Source organism: Eurosta solidaginis, chromosome 5 (genome assembly GCF_040869045.1).
Source record: "Eurosta solidaginis isolate ZX-2024a chromosome 5, ASM4086904v1, whole genome shotgun sequence".
Taxonomy (NCBI): domain Eukaryota; kingdom Metazoa; phylum Arthropoda; class Insecta; order Diptera; family Tephritidae; genus Eurosta; species Eurosta solidaginis.
The window spans coordinates 1,322,985-1,338,655 of NC_090323.1; the positions used below are offsets into that span (position 1 = coordinate 1,322,985).

Consider the following 15,671-nt stretch of genomic DNA (forward strand, 5'->3'; position numbering starts at 1 on the left):
AATACATACCACCAAGAATGAGAAAAACTTGAGAGAAGAGAAAAGAGAGAAGGAAAAGACTGAGAAAGAGATAGAATGAGACGAAGATGGTAATAGATGAAGCGAAAAATACGGAGGGAGGAGTGAATACATAGATTAGGAAAAAGTGTAGAGGTGCGAGGGCAGAGTTAGACGGAAAAAGCTTATTAAAATGTATGCAGATAGACCAAAAATTTAGGGCAGAACAACGTCTGCCGGTTCTGACCAACAACGGTTTATGACCAACAAACACGACTTTAGAGGGTCAGGGGGTTAGAATATACCCGCGGTAGGTATGCCTGTCGTAAGAGGCGACTAAAATCCCAGATTCAAAGGGTTGTGTAGCGCAACATTTTCAGGTTGCCAGCGCAATATATAGCTTCTCCAAACCCAATTGTCAACCTCACCTATCCGTGGCGAATCCTGTTTCATTAACAGCCGAGGCTCTGGCGACCCCAAGCTCATGGAAGTTGGGGGTGGGGAGGGAAGGATGGCCCGAAGGTTTAATGTGGCCATATAAATCGTTCCCGAGATGGTCGGGCTAGTACCTTAATGGTGCTGTGTTACCGGAGTGTACCGGATCTGTATCCGGCAAAGGACCATCACATCGAGAACACTCCCCAAAGCCTTCGGGGAGCAACCTTATCGCTACAACAACAACATTTTGGAGGTGTCCGGGGAAAATCTTGTATGCAGTCGCTTTTAGATCTTCAAGTTCTACTAGAAAGTGGCATCACTTCCCAGGTACTATTTTGTGTCGCATAAGGTTATTCTACGTTTTTATATTTATTTAAAATTTTATTTGCTGAATGATAGAGGGCTGACGTGAAGTGATGTGCAGTCGGAAAAATACCTCTACTTCCTTTGAAAGATTAGGCGCGTTTTTTACGCTCTTATGCCTCTTTGTTTTCGAATAAAAAACACGGTTGTTGTTGTTGTTGTTGTAGCAATGCTTCGCCCCACCTAACAGCCGCGACCGATCACAAATTGTCATCAATATCCTCTAACGGGAGTCCAAGGAAACTTACCGTTTCAACAGGGGTGGACCATAAGGAAAGGGGTGTTAGAGGCGTATGTTCCACATTACAATTAAAGAGATGGTTGGTGTCATGTGGGGACACATTGCAAGCGGGGCATACATTTTGTATGTCGGGGTTGATTCTGGATAGGTAAGAGTTTAACCTGTTACAGTATCCAGAACGAAGTTGAGCAAGAGTGACACGCGTTTCCCTGGGAAGTATGCGTTCCTTTTCCGCGAGTTTTGGATGTTTTTCTTTAAGTACTGGATTCACCGGGCAATTCCCGGCATAAAGGTCCGACGCCTGTTTATGGAGTTCATCAAGGACCTGCTTGTGTTTTTTCGCTTCATACGGCTGGGTTCTCAGGTGCCGTATTTCCTCAAAATGCTTACGGAGATGACTCCTTAGGCCCCTAGGCGGTGCTGGTTCATCCATCAGATGTCTGTTGGGATGCTCAGGTTTCTGGGTATTCAACAGGAACTGTTTGGTCAGCATCTCATTTCTCTCCCTGATGGGGAGTATTCTCGCCTCATTATGCAGATGGTGTTCTGGGGACATAAGAAGACAGCCCGTGGCAATTCTGAGAGCAGTATTTTGGCAGGCCTGTAGCTTCTTCCAGTGGGTAATTTTTAGGCTTGGCGACCATATGGGTGACGCATAGCACGTAATCGGCTGGCTAATTGCTTTGAATGTAGTCATGAGCGTTTCTTTATCTTTTCCCCATGTACTGCCAGCGAGGGATTTGGGGATTTTGTTACGGCTCTGAATTCTCGGAACAATTGCGGCTGCGTGCTCACCAAATTGTAGATCCTGATTAAACGTCACACCCAAGATTTTGGGGTGTAGGACAGTCGGTAGCGTAGTGCCATCGACGTGGATGTTCAAAATGGTCGACGTTTGGGACGTCCATGTTGTAAATAAGGTCGCGGAAGATTTAGTCGGTGATAATACCAGGTTTCGCGTGGCGAAAAAACTGGAGAGATCAGGGAGGTAGCCGTTTATTTTATTGCATAGCTCATCGATCTTTGGGCCTGGGCCTGTGGCCATTTTTGTGCAGTCATATTATATATATATTATAGGAAACGGTTGTGACTCCTTTCGGTGGTGAAGGTAGCTTAGATATGTAGAAATTAAACAAAAGTGGGGATAGGACACCACCCTGTGGCACCCCTTGTTTAATTCTCCTTGGTTTTGATGTTTCGTTTCTAAATTGCACCGATGCCTGCCGACCACCCAGATAATTTGCGGTCCACCTTTTAAGACATGGGGGAAGGGTAGACCCTTCCAGGTCTTGCAGTAACGAACCATGGTTGACCGTATCAAAAGCTTTTGATAGGTCTAGCGCTACGAGTACTGTTCTATGGTGGGGGTATTGATTTAAACCGCAATTTATCTGGGTGCTAATGGCATTTAGCGCGGTGGTAGTGCTATGGAGTTTTCTGAAGCCAATCTGATGAGAGGCTAGCTGCAAATTTGCTTGGAAATAAGGGAGCAAAATGGCTTCAAGCGTCTTTGCTACTGGCGATAGGAGAGATATCGGACGATACGACTCTCCTATGTTAGCTGGTTTCCCAGGCTTTAGTAGCGGGACCACCTTGGCCATTTTCCATTTATCGGGTATGACAAAGGTGGAAAGAGACAGGTTGAAGACATGCGCTAAATATTTGAAACCCTCTTTCCCTAGGCTTTTAAGCATCGGCATGGCTATGCCGTCTGGGCCCACTGCTTTGGATGGTTTAGCGCGACCAATGGCGTCCTCAACCTCTTTAGCGGTGATGGTGATTGGTGACGCGCTGAATTTGTGTTTATGTTCGTGTCTATTGGCTCTCCGTCTATCTTTGTCGACCGTCGGATGCATTATATATTGTCGGCAGAAAGCGCTCGCGCATTTTTTCGCATCCGACAGCACTTTGTCGCCAAAGGCGATGGAAACTTTGTCTTTGTGCTTAGTCGGATTCGATAGGGACTTTACGGTCTTAGGTGCTTGTGCATAGCAGTGGTTTTATGTATTATTCATTAGTAGTGAAATAGCGGGAGGCAAACCGTATTGTTGTTGTTGTTGCAGCGATAAGGTTGCTCCCCGAAGGCTTTGGGGAGTTTTATCGATATGATGGTCCTTTGCCGGATACAAATCCGGTACGCTCCGGTACCATAGCACCATTAAGGTGCTAGCCCGACCATCTCGGGAACGATTTATGTGGCCACATTAAACCTTCAGGCCATTCCCTCCCTCCCTACCCCCAAGTTCCATGAGGAGCTTGGGGTCGCCAGAGCCTCGTCTGTTAGTGAAACAGGATTCGCCGCGGATAGGTGAGGTTGACAATTGGGTTTGGAGAAGCTATATATTGCGCTGGCAAACTGAAAAGTTTCGCTACACAGCCCCTTGAATCTGGTATTTTAGTCGCCTCTTACAACAGGCATACCTACCGCGAGTATATGATCCCCTAACCCGCTGGGGTAGGCAAACCGTATCACCTGTAGTGGTGAATCAAAGGCATACACCACTTAGTGTTGTTGTATAACGCATACTCGCATTTCAATTGCAGTTGATTATAATGCGTTAGTAATACTACCTTTATTATTCAACTATTTTAAAAGAGCAGATAGAAGAGCCCTAATACTAATGGGGCTGGGCCCACATCGGGAATTCGTTGATTTACCTGTGTCTAGTCAGCTGTAAGCGTAGTAAGATGTATGTATTGTATATTCTTTATTTTCTTATAAATACGTACAATTTTCCAAGTAGTACAATATAAAAAGTAACAAATTCAAATAAGAAAATAGTTAATGACATTAAATGCTAATTATAAAAGCAGTGGAAATGTCATTTCCTTTAAATATAATTATAAATGCTTGTGGGGCGCATAATAATCACAAGATATAATTGCTACAATCTCTAGTTAAAGTAATGACCAGAGAATAACTATTTTAAATAAAAACAAGTAAGGAAGGTTAAGTTCGGGTGTAACCGAACATTACATACTCAGTTGAGAGCTATGGTGACAACATAAGGGAAAATAACCATGTAGGAAAATGAACCGAGGGAAACCCTGGAATGTGTTTGTATGACATGTGTATCAAATGAAAGGCATTAAAGAGTATTTTATGAGGGAGTGCACCATAGTTCTATAGGTGGACGCCATTTAGGGATATAGCCATAAAGGTGGATCAGGGTTGACTCTAGAATGCGTTTGTACGATATGGGTATCAAATGAAAGGTATTAATGAGTATTTTAAAATGGCGTGGACCTAAGTTCTATAGATGGACGCCTTTTCGAGATATCGCCGTAAAGATGGACCAGGGGTGACTCTAGAATGCGTTTGCACAATATGGGCATCAAACGAAAGGTGTTAATGAGTATTTTAAAAGGGAGTGGGCCGTAGTTCTATAGGTGGACGCCGTTTCGAGATATCGTCATAAAGGTGGACCAGGGGTGACTCTAGAATGCGTTTGTATGATATGGGTATCAAATGAAAGGTGTTAATGAGTATTTTAAAAGGGAGTAATCCTTATTTCCATAGGTGGACGCCGTTTCGAGATATCGCCATAAAGGTGGACCAGGGGTGACCCTAGAATTTGTTTGTACAATATGGGTATCAAAAGAAAGGTGTTAATGAGTATTTTAAAAGGGAGTGGGCCTTAGTTCTATAGGTGGATGCCGTTTCGAAATATCGCCATAAAAGTGGACCAGGGGTGACTCTAGAATGTGTTTGTACGATATGGATATCAAATTAAAGGTATTAATGAGAATTTTAAAAGGGAGTGGTGGTTGTTGTATAGGTGGTCGCCTTTTCGAAATATCGCCATAAAGGTGGACCAGGGGTGACTCTAGAATGCGTTTGTACGATATGGATATCAAATTAAAGGTATTAATGAGTATTTTAAAAGGGAGTAATCCTTAGTTCCATAGGTGGACGCCGTTTCGAGATATCGCCATAAAGGTGGACCAGGGGTGACCCTAGAATTTGTTTGTACAATATGGGTATCAAAAGAAAGGTGTTAATGAGTATTTTAAAAGGGAGTAATCCTTAGTTCCATAGGTGGACGCCGTTTCGAGATATCGCCATAAAGGTGGACCAGGGGTGACCCTAGAATTTGTTTGTACAATATGGGTATCAAAAGAAAGGTGTTAATGAGTATTTTAAAAGGGTGTGGGGCTTAGTTCTATAGGTGGACACCTTTTCGGAATATCGCCACAAAGGTGGACCAGGGGTGACTCTAGAATGTGTTTGTACGATATGGGTATCAAATTAAAGGTATTAATGAGGGTTTTTAAAGGGAGTGGTGGTTGTTGTATAGGTGGTCGCATTTTCGAGATATCGTCATAAAGGTGGACCAGGGGTGACCCTAGAATTTGTTTGTACAATATGGGCATCAAAAGAAAGGTGATAATGAGTATTTTAAAAGGGAGTATTCCTTAGTTCCATAGGTGGACGCCGTTTCGAGATATCGCCATAAAGGTGGAGCAGGGGTGACCCTAGAATTTGTTTGTACAATATGGGTATCAAAAGAAAGGTGTTAATGAGTATTTTAAAAGGGTGTAGGGCATAGTTCTATAGGTGGACGCCTTTTCGAGATATCGCCATAAAGGTGGACCAGGGGTGACTCTAGAATGAGTTTGTACGATATGGGTATCAAATAAAGGTATTAATGAGAGTTTTAAAAGGGAGTGGTGGTAGTTGTATATGTGAAGGCGTTTTCCAGATATCGACCAAAATGTGGACTAGGGTGACCCAGAACATTATCGGTTGGATACCGCTAATTTATTTATATATATAATACCTGGCAAGATTTTAAGGGTGTTTTATTTCGCCCTGCAGAACTTTTTCATTTTCTTCTACTTAATATGGTAGGTGTCACAACCATTTTATAAAGTTTTTTCTAAAGTTATATTTCGCGTCAATAAAACAATCCAATTACCTTACCATGTTTCACCCCTTTTTTCGTATTTGGTATAGAATTATGGCATTTTTTTCATTTTTCGCAATTTTCGATATCGAAAAAGTGGGCGTGGTCATAGTCCGATATCGTTCATTTTTCATACCAAGGTAAAGTGGGTTCAGATAAGTACGTTAACTGAGTTTAGTAAAGATATATCGATTTTTGCTCAAGTTATCGTGTTAACGGCCATGCGGAAGGACAGACGGACGACTGTGTATAAAAACTGGGCGTGGCATCAACCGATTTCGCCCATTTTCACAGAAAACAGTTAAAGCCATAAAATCTATGCCCCTACCAAATTTCAAAAGGATTGGTTAATTTTTGTTCGATTTATGGCATTAAAAGTATCCTAGACAAATTAAATGAAAAAGGGCGGAGCCACGCCCATTTTTAAATTTTCTTTTATTTTTGTATTTTGTTGCACCATATCATTACTGGAGTTGAATCTTGACATAATTTACTTATATACTGTAAAGATATTAAATTTTTTGTTAAAATTTTACTTTAAAAAAATTTTTTTTTAAAAGTGGGCGTGGTCCTTCTCCGATTTTGCTAATTAATAAGCGTACATACAGTAATAAGGGTAACGTTCCTGCCAAATTACATCATGATATCTTCAACGACTGCCAAATTACAGCTTGCAAAAGTTTTAAATTACCTTCTTTAAAAAGTGGGCGGTGCCACGCCCATTGTCCAAAATTTTACTAATTTTATATTTTGCGTCATAAGTTCAACTCATCTACCAAGTTTCGTCGCTTTATCTGTCTTTTGTAATGAATTATCGCACTTTTTCGATTTTTCGAAATTTTCGATATCGAAAAAGTGGGCGTGGTTATAGTCCGATATCGTTCATTTTAAATAGCGATCTGAGATGAGTGCTCAGGAACCTACATACCAAATTTCATCAAGATACCTCAAAATTTACTCAAGTTATCGTGTTAACGGACGGACGGACGGACGGACGGACGGACGGACGGACATGGCTCAATCAAATTTTTTTTTGATCCTGATTATTTTGATATATGGAAGTCTATATCTATCTCGATTCCTTTATATATGTACAACCAACCATTATCCAATCAAACTTAATATACTCTGTGAGCTCTGCTCAACTGAGTATAAAAATACTATATTAAATAAAAATAAATACTATAAATAACAAAGTACTTACATATAAAGCTAAAAACTTCATAAATATTACATAGCGGAATTTATACGATGGGTCGCAACAGAATTTCTACACCCTCATGATTGAAACCAAGTAGCCACCGTTTCACTTCCCTCATAAACTTAGAAAGTTTTCTAATGAGTTGTATTACAGCAGGTAATTTATTATACAGTTTACATGACACGATTGTGTAAAAGTTACGGAAAAGTGTGGTCCGAAAACGAGGAATTTTTACACTTGATAACGGTCTACTTCTTAGGCTGTAAGGGTTATATATCGGGCTTTGTGAATACCCACTCCTTATAAAAAAAATTTTCAAAACTTTGTAATAGTACAAGTGTCGAATGGGAAGTATGTTTAATTTTTTGAAAAGGTCCATAGAGTGGGATAAACGGTCTGCGTTACACATTTGTCGGATAAAGCACTTCTGTAGTATTAAAAGCGCATTTAGCTTACTATCAAACGCTCCACCCCAGCAACTGATTCCATATTGTAATTTTGAGTGGACTAACCCATGATATATTAATGCTAACATTCGATTTGAACACAGCCTTTTTAGGTAAAAGAATGAACGAACCGCTGACAACATGTACGATTTCAAAGCAAAAATATGTGATGACCAACTTAGGCTTTGGTCGAATATAACTCCTAAATATTTAAAATTAGGGACCACATCAATTTTAAAGCAATTACTGTCACAACTTATTGTCTCGTCAAAGGTGTTGACAGAGTTTTGATGATTACAGTTACTTGAACACATACGAAATCGCATAAAGTTCGAGCCGTGAAAGAAAATATCGTTTCTAGGTAACTCCTTTCCGCATTGATTAAAGTACATCAACTTTGTCTTGTTGCTTACCACGAGTTTGTGGCTAGCAAACCAAGACCTCAGCATAAAAACGTGATTGATATCAGCAAAAAGATTAAATTCATTTGTAGATCCATATGCAATGGCAAGGTCATCTGCAAATGCCGTTACTTTACCAACAAATGGCAACGAGAATAGTGAGCTAATGTATATTAGAAACAAGATAGGTCCAAGAACCGAGCCCTGTGGCACCCCTAAGGTAATAGGTCTGGGTTCACTTTGAATATTTACAACTTTAACTTTCTGAATTCTATTCGTTAAGTATGACTTAAACCAACTAAAAACGTTGCCACGAAAACCAGCGGAGCTAAGCTTACTCAGTAGAATATTATGGTCCACCATATCAAATGCTTTAGTAATATCTACAAACAGACTAGCGCAACACATTTTTTCGTCAATCGCCTTATGTATAAAATAAGAAAAGTCTAAAAGAGCATCTTCAGTTGAGAGATCTGACATAAAACCAAATTGCTAGGGACTAAAAAATTGTATTTTGTTGAGATAAGTTAACACCCTAGCCTTAATTGCCTTTTCAAAGATTTTGGAGATTGAGGATAGCAAGGATATAGGCCTGTAATTATTCTTGTCTTTTTTATCTCCCTTTTTGAACAGCGGTATCACGGTAGCACATTTTAAATCTTCTGGAAAAACTCCGGACGTTATACTCAAATTAAATATATGCTTTAAAATATCAACGATATTAAAAGCTATGCTTTTTAAGGTCCTTTTTGAAATGTTGTCACTGCCACTTGAATCAGACTTGCTCAAAGTTTCAATTATTTTAAGAATTTCTGAACCTGTAATTGGATCAAAGAAAAAACTATTACTGGGAGTTCTGAATTCTGTGATGTTTCGATTTTTACGGCACATGCAGATATTTGGATTCCTCATTGTATTAGAAGCTGCTCCTACATTTACAAAAAAATTATTAAGTTCATTAGCTACTACCAGAGTCTCCGATGTATCCACGCCATCCACATTTAACACAATCGAGTCGGACCTTTTCTTATAGTTTCGGTTCATATTCTATTTACAGCTGCCCATTCCTTTTTCGTGTTACCTTGCGCTGATAGAAAGAGATTTTGATAATATTTTTCCCGAGTTGAACTTATTTCTTTATTAAGATTATATGTCTTAAATGTGTCAATAGATTGTTTTCACCACAGAAGTGGGATGGGTTCCCAGTCGCAGTTACGTTCGTAAGAATAGCACTACTGAGAATATTGTTAGGATATCCATTTACCGAATTGAACCTGCCGAAGAAAATCGATTTCTCTTTCTACATGCAAGTCTTAGCTTGGGCATAGAATTGGCTAAGTGTCATAGAAACAAGGTAAATTTCACGTCTGTATGCCAGCAAACCTAACTGCCTTTCTCTGCTCAGCCTACGGTGTTCTTGTTGATGAAGTTTTGCGATATATTAAAGAAGAATAAAGCCGAACGCAGTTTGCCTACAAACCAAATTTGACAAGAGATAACTGCAAACCCTTCCGTACCAGGTCATGGTAACGTGTCTAAGTTAATTTAAGCTTTATTTTTAGTTAAAACATAATAACAATAATTTTATTAAAAAAAAAAAAAAGTATTTAAGATGTGGACATGATAACAAAATCGCTGACGAATATTGAAACCGACAAACCGTGAAATCGTATTTGCCTATTTCAGACTGTAGTACAGATTTTAATAACGATAATTTTTCCAATTGCTTATTTGTTTAGTTCTACAAAATACCTCATGGCAATCACTAACAGGCACAACAGTAGCTGATTACCTCTAACATCTTCCGGCGAATACGCTGCCATTATCACTTCATCCATTTCTCAAATATTCAGCGGAGACGATAAAAAGAAAATCAGGGCGTAGTAAGTAGATAATATGCGAATTATGTATGTATGTATGCATGTATGTATGTGTGTATATATGGGCATATGCAGCCAATACGTACCAGTTTTTGATAAAGCAAAACTATTCTTGGGCCAACATGTTTTACAGGTACAAACTGGACCTCCTATTGGGATAAATACAATTGGTGGGACAACAACCATTACAATACCTCAACAACAAACGACGGCACAAATACAACAACAACAAGCACAACAGTCACAGCAAACGCAACAACAACAAGGAGAAACAACGGTACATCTGCAAACCAATGCGCCAATTAGTGGCCCAATTGTAATAGCCTCAACGTCGTCTGCGGCAGCCAGCGCAATAACAACATCGAAAAAGAAGAAACGCAAAAAGCGTCCAAAAGATCGTAAACCAAAATTGCGGCCTGGAGAAATTCGACTTACAACCGCATTAGATGGCAGTTCATTATATTTGTGTCCTGAATGTCAGGTCGCATATCCTGAGCCCGATTTACTCGAAATCCATTTAGTAGGGCACAATCTTGAGCGCCGCTACATTTGCGATATTCGTCAGGCGGCCTTGAAGCGCAAGGATCATCTGACGCGTCATAAGCAATCGCACAATCCAGAGAGACCGTATATCTGTACAGTTTGTCTAAAAGCGTTCAAACGGAAAGAGCAATTAAGTCTGCACTTTGTGATACACTCAGGTGAAAAACGGCATTTGTGTCAAGAATGTGGCAAAGGATTCTATCGCAAGGATCATCTACGCAAGCATACACGTTCTCATATAGCTCGACGCGTCAAAGCTGAGCTTAGTATGCAGAATGAAAGTGAACATGTCACGAGTATGTTGCAGCCGGTCACTGTGACAACAATTGCTGAGGTCCAACAGCAGCAACAGCAACAGCATCAGCAACAACAAGCGACTAGTTCAGTGCAGCAACAAGCGACGAGTTCGATACAGCAGCAACATCAGAACACTGCGCAGCAACAGACCACTACTCAGCAACAGCAACATCAACAACAACAACAGCTTCAGCAACAAATGCATACACAGCAAATGCAACATGTCGTTGTTACACAGCAACAACAGCAAATTCTCAATTAGCGCAGTGGCGGCAATGATTTTTGTAAAGTCAGTTAAAATTCAAAATTTATTAAAACTGTTTGGAGAATATAAATTTAGAGCCACCCCATGGTTCAACTATATGGTTGGCTCATCTCTACAGCAACAACATAGCTTTGTTCCCATTGTCAAAATCTGCGTGTTGGTGTTAAGAGAATGGAATGGAGAGCAAATATTGTAAAACTTTGCAATTCTTGTGTGTTGTGAGAATAATGCGCTAAATTAGATACATTTACTGAAAAAATAACTTAAAGCAAGGCGAATCCATACCAGTGGTGGCAAAGCGAACCAATTCGCCGCGCAGAAGAATGGCCAGTCAAAAGAAATTGTTCAATGATTTCGATTAGCTGACATATTGTTGTACAAGGCTTTGTATGGAAAATAATCAAGAAGAAGCAATCAGCTGTTGGGATAACAACACCTGGTACCAAGGCGAATTCAGTACCAGGTGTTGTTATCCCAATAGCTGATTGCTTCTTCTTGATAATATTCCATACAACGCCTTGTACGATAATATGTCTGTTAATTGAAATCAATGAAAAATTTCTATTGATTTAACATCCTTCTGCACTGCGAATTGGTTGAATTCGCTTTTCCACCACCTTGTATAGATTCGCCTTGCCTGGTACTGAATTCGCCTTGACTCAAAGTGATGTGAAACTATTTTAATTTTTAATTTACTACCACGGCAGTAAATTGTTATCAATATGTTGGTTACATTTTACGTTTGCCATCTGCTTTTGACAATCCCTATACCAATAAAATGAAAAAATAAAATCAGCTGATAAGATGAGCCAACCATATACATAATTGAGCAATGAGCCACCCGGATATTATTTTCAAAATTTGAGAACTCAAAATCAGCGAAAAAAAACAATTCTACTTTGTTAAGCGTATTGGCCTTTAGACAGATACCATATGTAAAATTACACTTACAATTTTAGAAAATTTTAGGCCATAAATGACTTATGCAAATGAAAATGAACGCCGCCGAAAAATGATATAAAACATATGATAATGACACCCGATTGCAAAGACGCAGTAATTTCAGTTCTAGTACGAATGCAGATTGACGGAAATGTATTATACATGTGTTGTACATAAATAGTTTGGAAATATGTACATAATATAACTTTTTTGTCCTACCGCATCATGATGAAATAATAAAGGTGATGTCAACAACATAACGTCACTTTTTCGGCAGCTCTATTTCCTAGTATTTACTTCTACTACAAAAGTACTAAATTTTTATTGCTAAATTTTTTCTACAAATTTCCTCAAAAAATAAAGTTTTCTGCAAAATGTTGTCTATAATCTTTTGGGGAATACAAAGTTATGTTTATATTTATGTCTAAAAAATTCTGGTAGCGGCTTACATGGTTATTATATTTCTAAACATATAGTAAAATCTACTCCGATCGTAGTAGAATTCAAAGGCAGTTATGTATGATAGACAACCCTCTAAATTATGCATGCCGAACTTGTCAGAATAAGGGAAAACGTCAAAGGGATGAGAACACCTGAATATTAATTTCATCACGTACCGCATAGTCCAAGTCAAAATAAAATAGGTTTTGGGCAAAGCTTTCTGTATTCAAGTGCGCCTGACATTGTACTGTAATGTAACTTTGGGCCTGATTTTTCAGCACGTGGTTGGAATTTAAACCTGTGACTTTGGGCACTTAAACAGAGAGGAGTGATATTTTATGTAAACTGCCAAAGGAGCAAGGTTAAACTGAGATCAACTTTAACTGCAGTTTAAACTCCCACTGAAGGCGTTGAAACAGATAACTCCATACCCAGGCAAACGTTTAAAATGTAACAGAATTCATTAGAGCAAACAAATTTTGAATATAAAATAAAATGGAATAAAATTATTATAACGAATTAGTACTATTTGTATGTAAAGTTCATGGTATAAAAACTATTAATTGTAAATCGGTTTTAATTAAGAAAATATGCATATAAGTTAGTATAAAGGAAATGTGAGAAACGTATTTTTGTATGTGTACTGTGAAATATACACCAAATAATATTTGTAAATTATAGTAAAAATGAAGTTTATTCTATTCAATAGCGGCACCAATAATCGATTGCATTGATTCCCATAATGTTGGTCGAATCAGTTGTTATAAGGTTACCGATAAAGCACCAATGTCTGCAGCCAAGGCGAATTCATTACAGGTGGTGTTATCCCATCAGCTGATTGCTTCTTCTTGATAATTTTCCATACAAAGCCTTGTACTACAACATGTCAGTTAATCGAAATCAATGATTTATAATGTTGGTCGAATCAGCTGTTATAAGGTTACCGATAAAGCACCAATGTCTGCAGCCAAGGCGAATTCATTACAGGTGGTGTTATCCCATCAGCTGATTGCTTCTTCTTGATAATTTTCCATACAAAGCCTTGTACTACAACATGTCAGTTAATCGAAATCAATGAAAATTTTCTTTTGACTTGACATTCTTCCGTACGGCGAATTGGTTGAATTCGCTTTGCCACTACCTAGTATAGATTCGCCTTGTCTGCAGCTTAAAGCTGGAGTCATTGGTGCCGTATGTCGTATCGCTGTATCCGTAGCCCTAACGTAATCAGCTGTTTATCGCTACGACGGTAACCAAAAACCCATTGGTTGGCTACGATACGGTTACGACCTAAGCGGCACCAATAATCATAAGGTTGGTCGAATCAGATATTAAAAGGTTACCAATAAAGCACCAATGTCTCCAGCTTAAAGCCGGAGTCATTGGTGCCGTATGTCGTATCGCTGTATCCGTATCCCTAACGTAATCAGCTGTTTATCGTTACGACCGTACCGTGAACCAAAACCCAATTGGTTGGCTACGATACGGTTACGACCTTAGCGGCACCAATAATCGATTGCACTGATTCTCATAAGGTTGGTCGAATCAGCTGTTGAAAGGTTACCGATAAAGCACCAATGTCTCCAGCTTAACTCATACGGCGAAAGGCTAAGCGGCAACATCTATTTTTGAAAAAGTATGTTTATTAAGGCAGCGTTGCCAAACTAAAAAGAAGTTATTAACAAATTATCTGGCTCACAAATTGAACCAGACTTCTATCTGGATTTATCTGGCTCAAATCGTTGTTGTTGCATTTACATGCAAAATTATTTATTTGGCTCAGGATTTTGCCACCGGATGATGGCAAGATAGAATGGCTGTCGCGAATGGAAGAAAGGTTTGTTTTTTGCTCGCGGTTATTAAATTGAAGTGCCATGAATTACTCATTTGTGTTTCAAATCAGATTTTCTTTAAAATGTGTATACAGAAAATCAGACTTCATATTAATATTCATTTGCAAAATCTAGTTAATAAAGTTTGAGCAGCCAGTTAAGCAAACATGGCAGCGATCTAGTTTAGCACCCCCCCGAGTTCGGGGTTTAACTTGGCATCAAATGAAAGAGGGAGTTCTCCCGATCACAAATATATATATTTTAAAGTGCGCAAACTTATAATTTAAAAGTTATTTGTTGTTAAATTTTGCAAATTTCTATACAACTTTTATATGTGTACACGTATATATATTTTATGCACTGATGACCTGATACGAAACTTTCATTCTCGATCAATTTGTTTACAGGAAAGGGGCTTGAAATCAGCTGTCTGTTCATTCAATTGTAAACAAAAGTTCATTCGTTGTAAAAAAAGTTCATTCGTTTCCAAGAATGGTGTCTGAAGTCAGATGGCTATAGAGTTGCCTAAAATGCGCAAAAAAAACATCCCAAGAAATCCGTTCGGTTTCATTATTTTTAAATAAATCAGCAAGCTGATAAAAACTTATTAAAATTTATAAAAAAGGTAAAGTTTTGTAGAAATATTTTGTGGTAGATAAGTGAAAAAATATGAAATAATATATTTCAATTGCGTTGCTTTGCTTTGTTGCTCTGGCACCGCCATAAGATAACAATAAGCGGCTAGTCCCTTTTTTCACTTTGATGCGACCAAAACGTTTATGTACATACATATGTATATCCACATACAATAAAAAACGCAAAAAATGTATAAGAAATTACGAAATTATATCACTTGGTGAAGTATCTGCGTTGTCGTCCGCAAAAGGCTGTTAATTAAACATGTTGCGTTAACCTATACGTATACCTGCAATTTATCTCAGCTGTCAAAAATGGAATGTCGAAACGCTCCTCAAAAAAATGGCCTTTATGTATCCATTTACATCAATGCGAAGACTAAGAAGCTGACTTTCACCAATCGAAAGTTGCTACCAAAACCCGTTTCGTGTGCAGCCCTTCGCTGAAAGGTGTTGTCACTGATAAATTTTCCACGGGTGAAAAAGAGTTATTTTTTTCTTCGGATTTGTAATACTGACAAAAATTCGAGTTTTTGATATCCCATTTGACAAGTTTCAGTAAATTTTCGGTGAAATTCATAAATTAAACCTTTACCATGTAAAAAACCCCAAAGTTATTCTAAAATGTCCAAATTCGATTTTGAGTATGATGGCATCTATGGCCAATGTTATAAAAAAATGCACATTTTTACGCGCTCTCAGAGAGCGAGAAGTTTCATATCAGGTCATCAATGATTTTATGACATTACAAATTTGTGCTGCCACATCTAAAAAACGGAACAAGTGCTGAATCGAAAAATAACTCATAAAAATACCTTTCATCTGATGTATATATAACTTCA

At 38.6% G+C, this 15,671-nt stretch overlaps 1 protein-coding gene and 1 pseudogene across 2 annotated transcripts in view; one reads left to right on the top strand and one right to left on the bottom strand.

Moving 5' to 3' along the window:
- LOC137252067 (protein O-mannosyltransferase 1-like) overlaps positions 1-14,586 on the bottom strand; it is an 18,925-nt gene extending 4,339 nt beyond the window's left edge. For both annotated transcript variants that reach the window (XM_067787262.1, XM_067787261.1), the window contains exon 1: positions 14,563-14,586. In XM_067787262.1, coding sequence (XP_067643363.1) covers positions 14,563-14,580 — 18 coding nt within the window. In that variant the 5' untranslated portion in view covers positions 14,581-14,586. The remainder of the gene's footprint in view (positions 1-14,562) is intronic.
- On the top strand, positions 8,098-11,383 carry LOC137233760 (uncharacterized; annotated as a pseudogene).
- Positions 14,587-15,671: the final 1,085 nt, after the last annotated feature.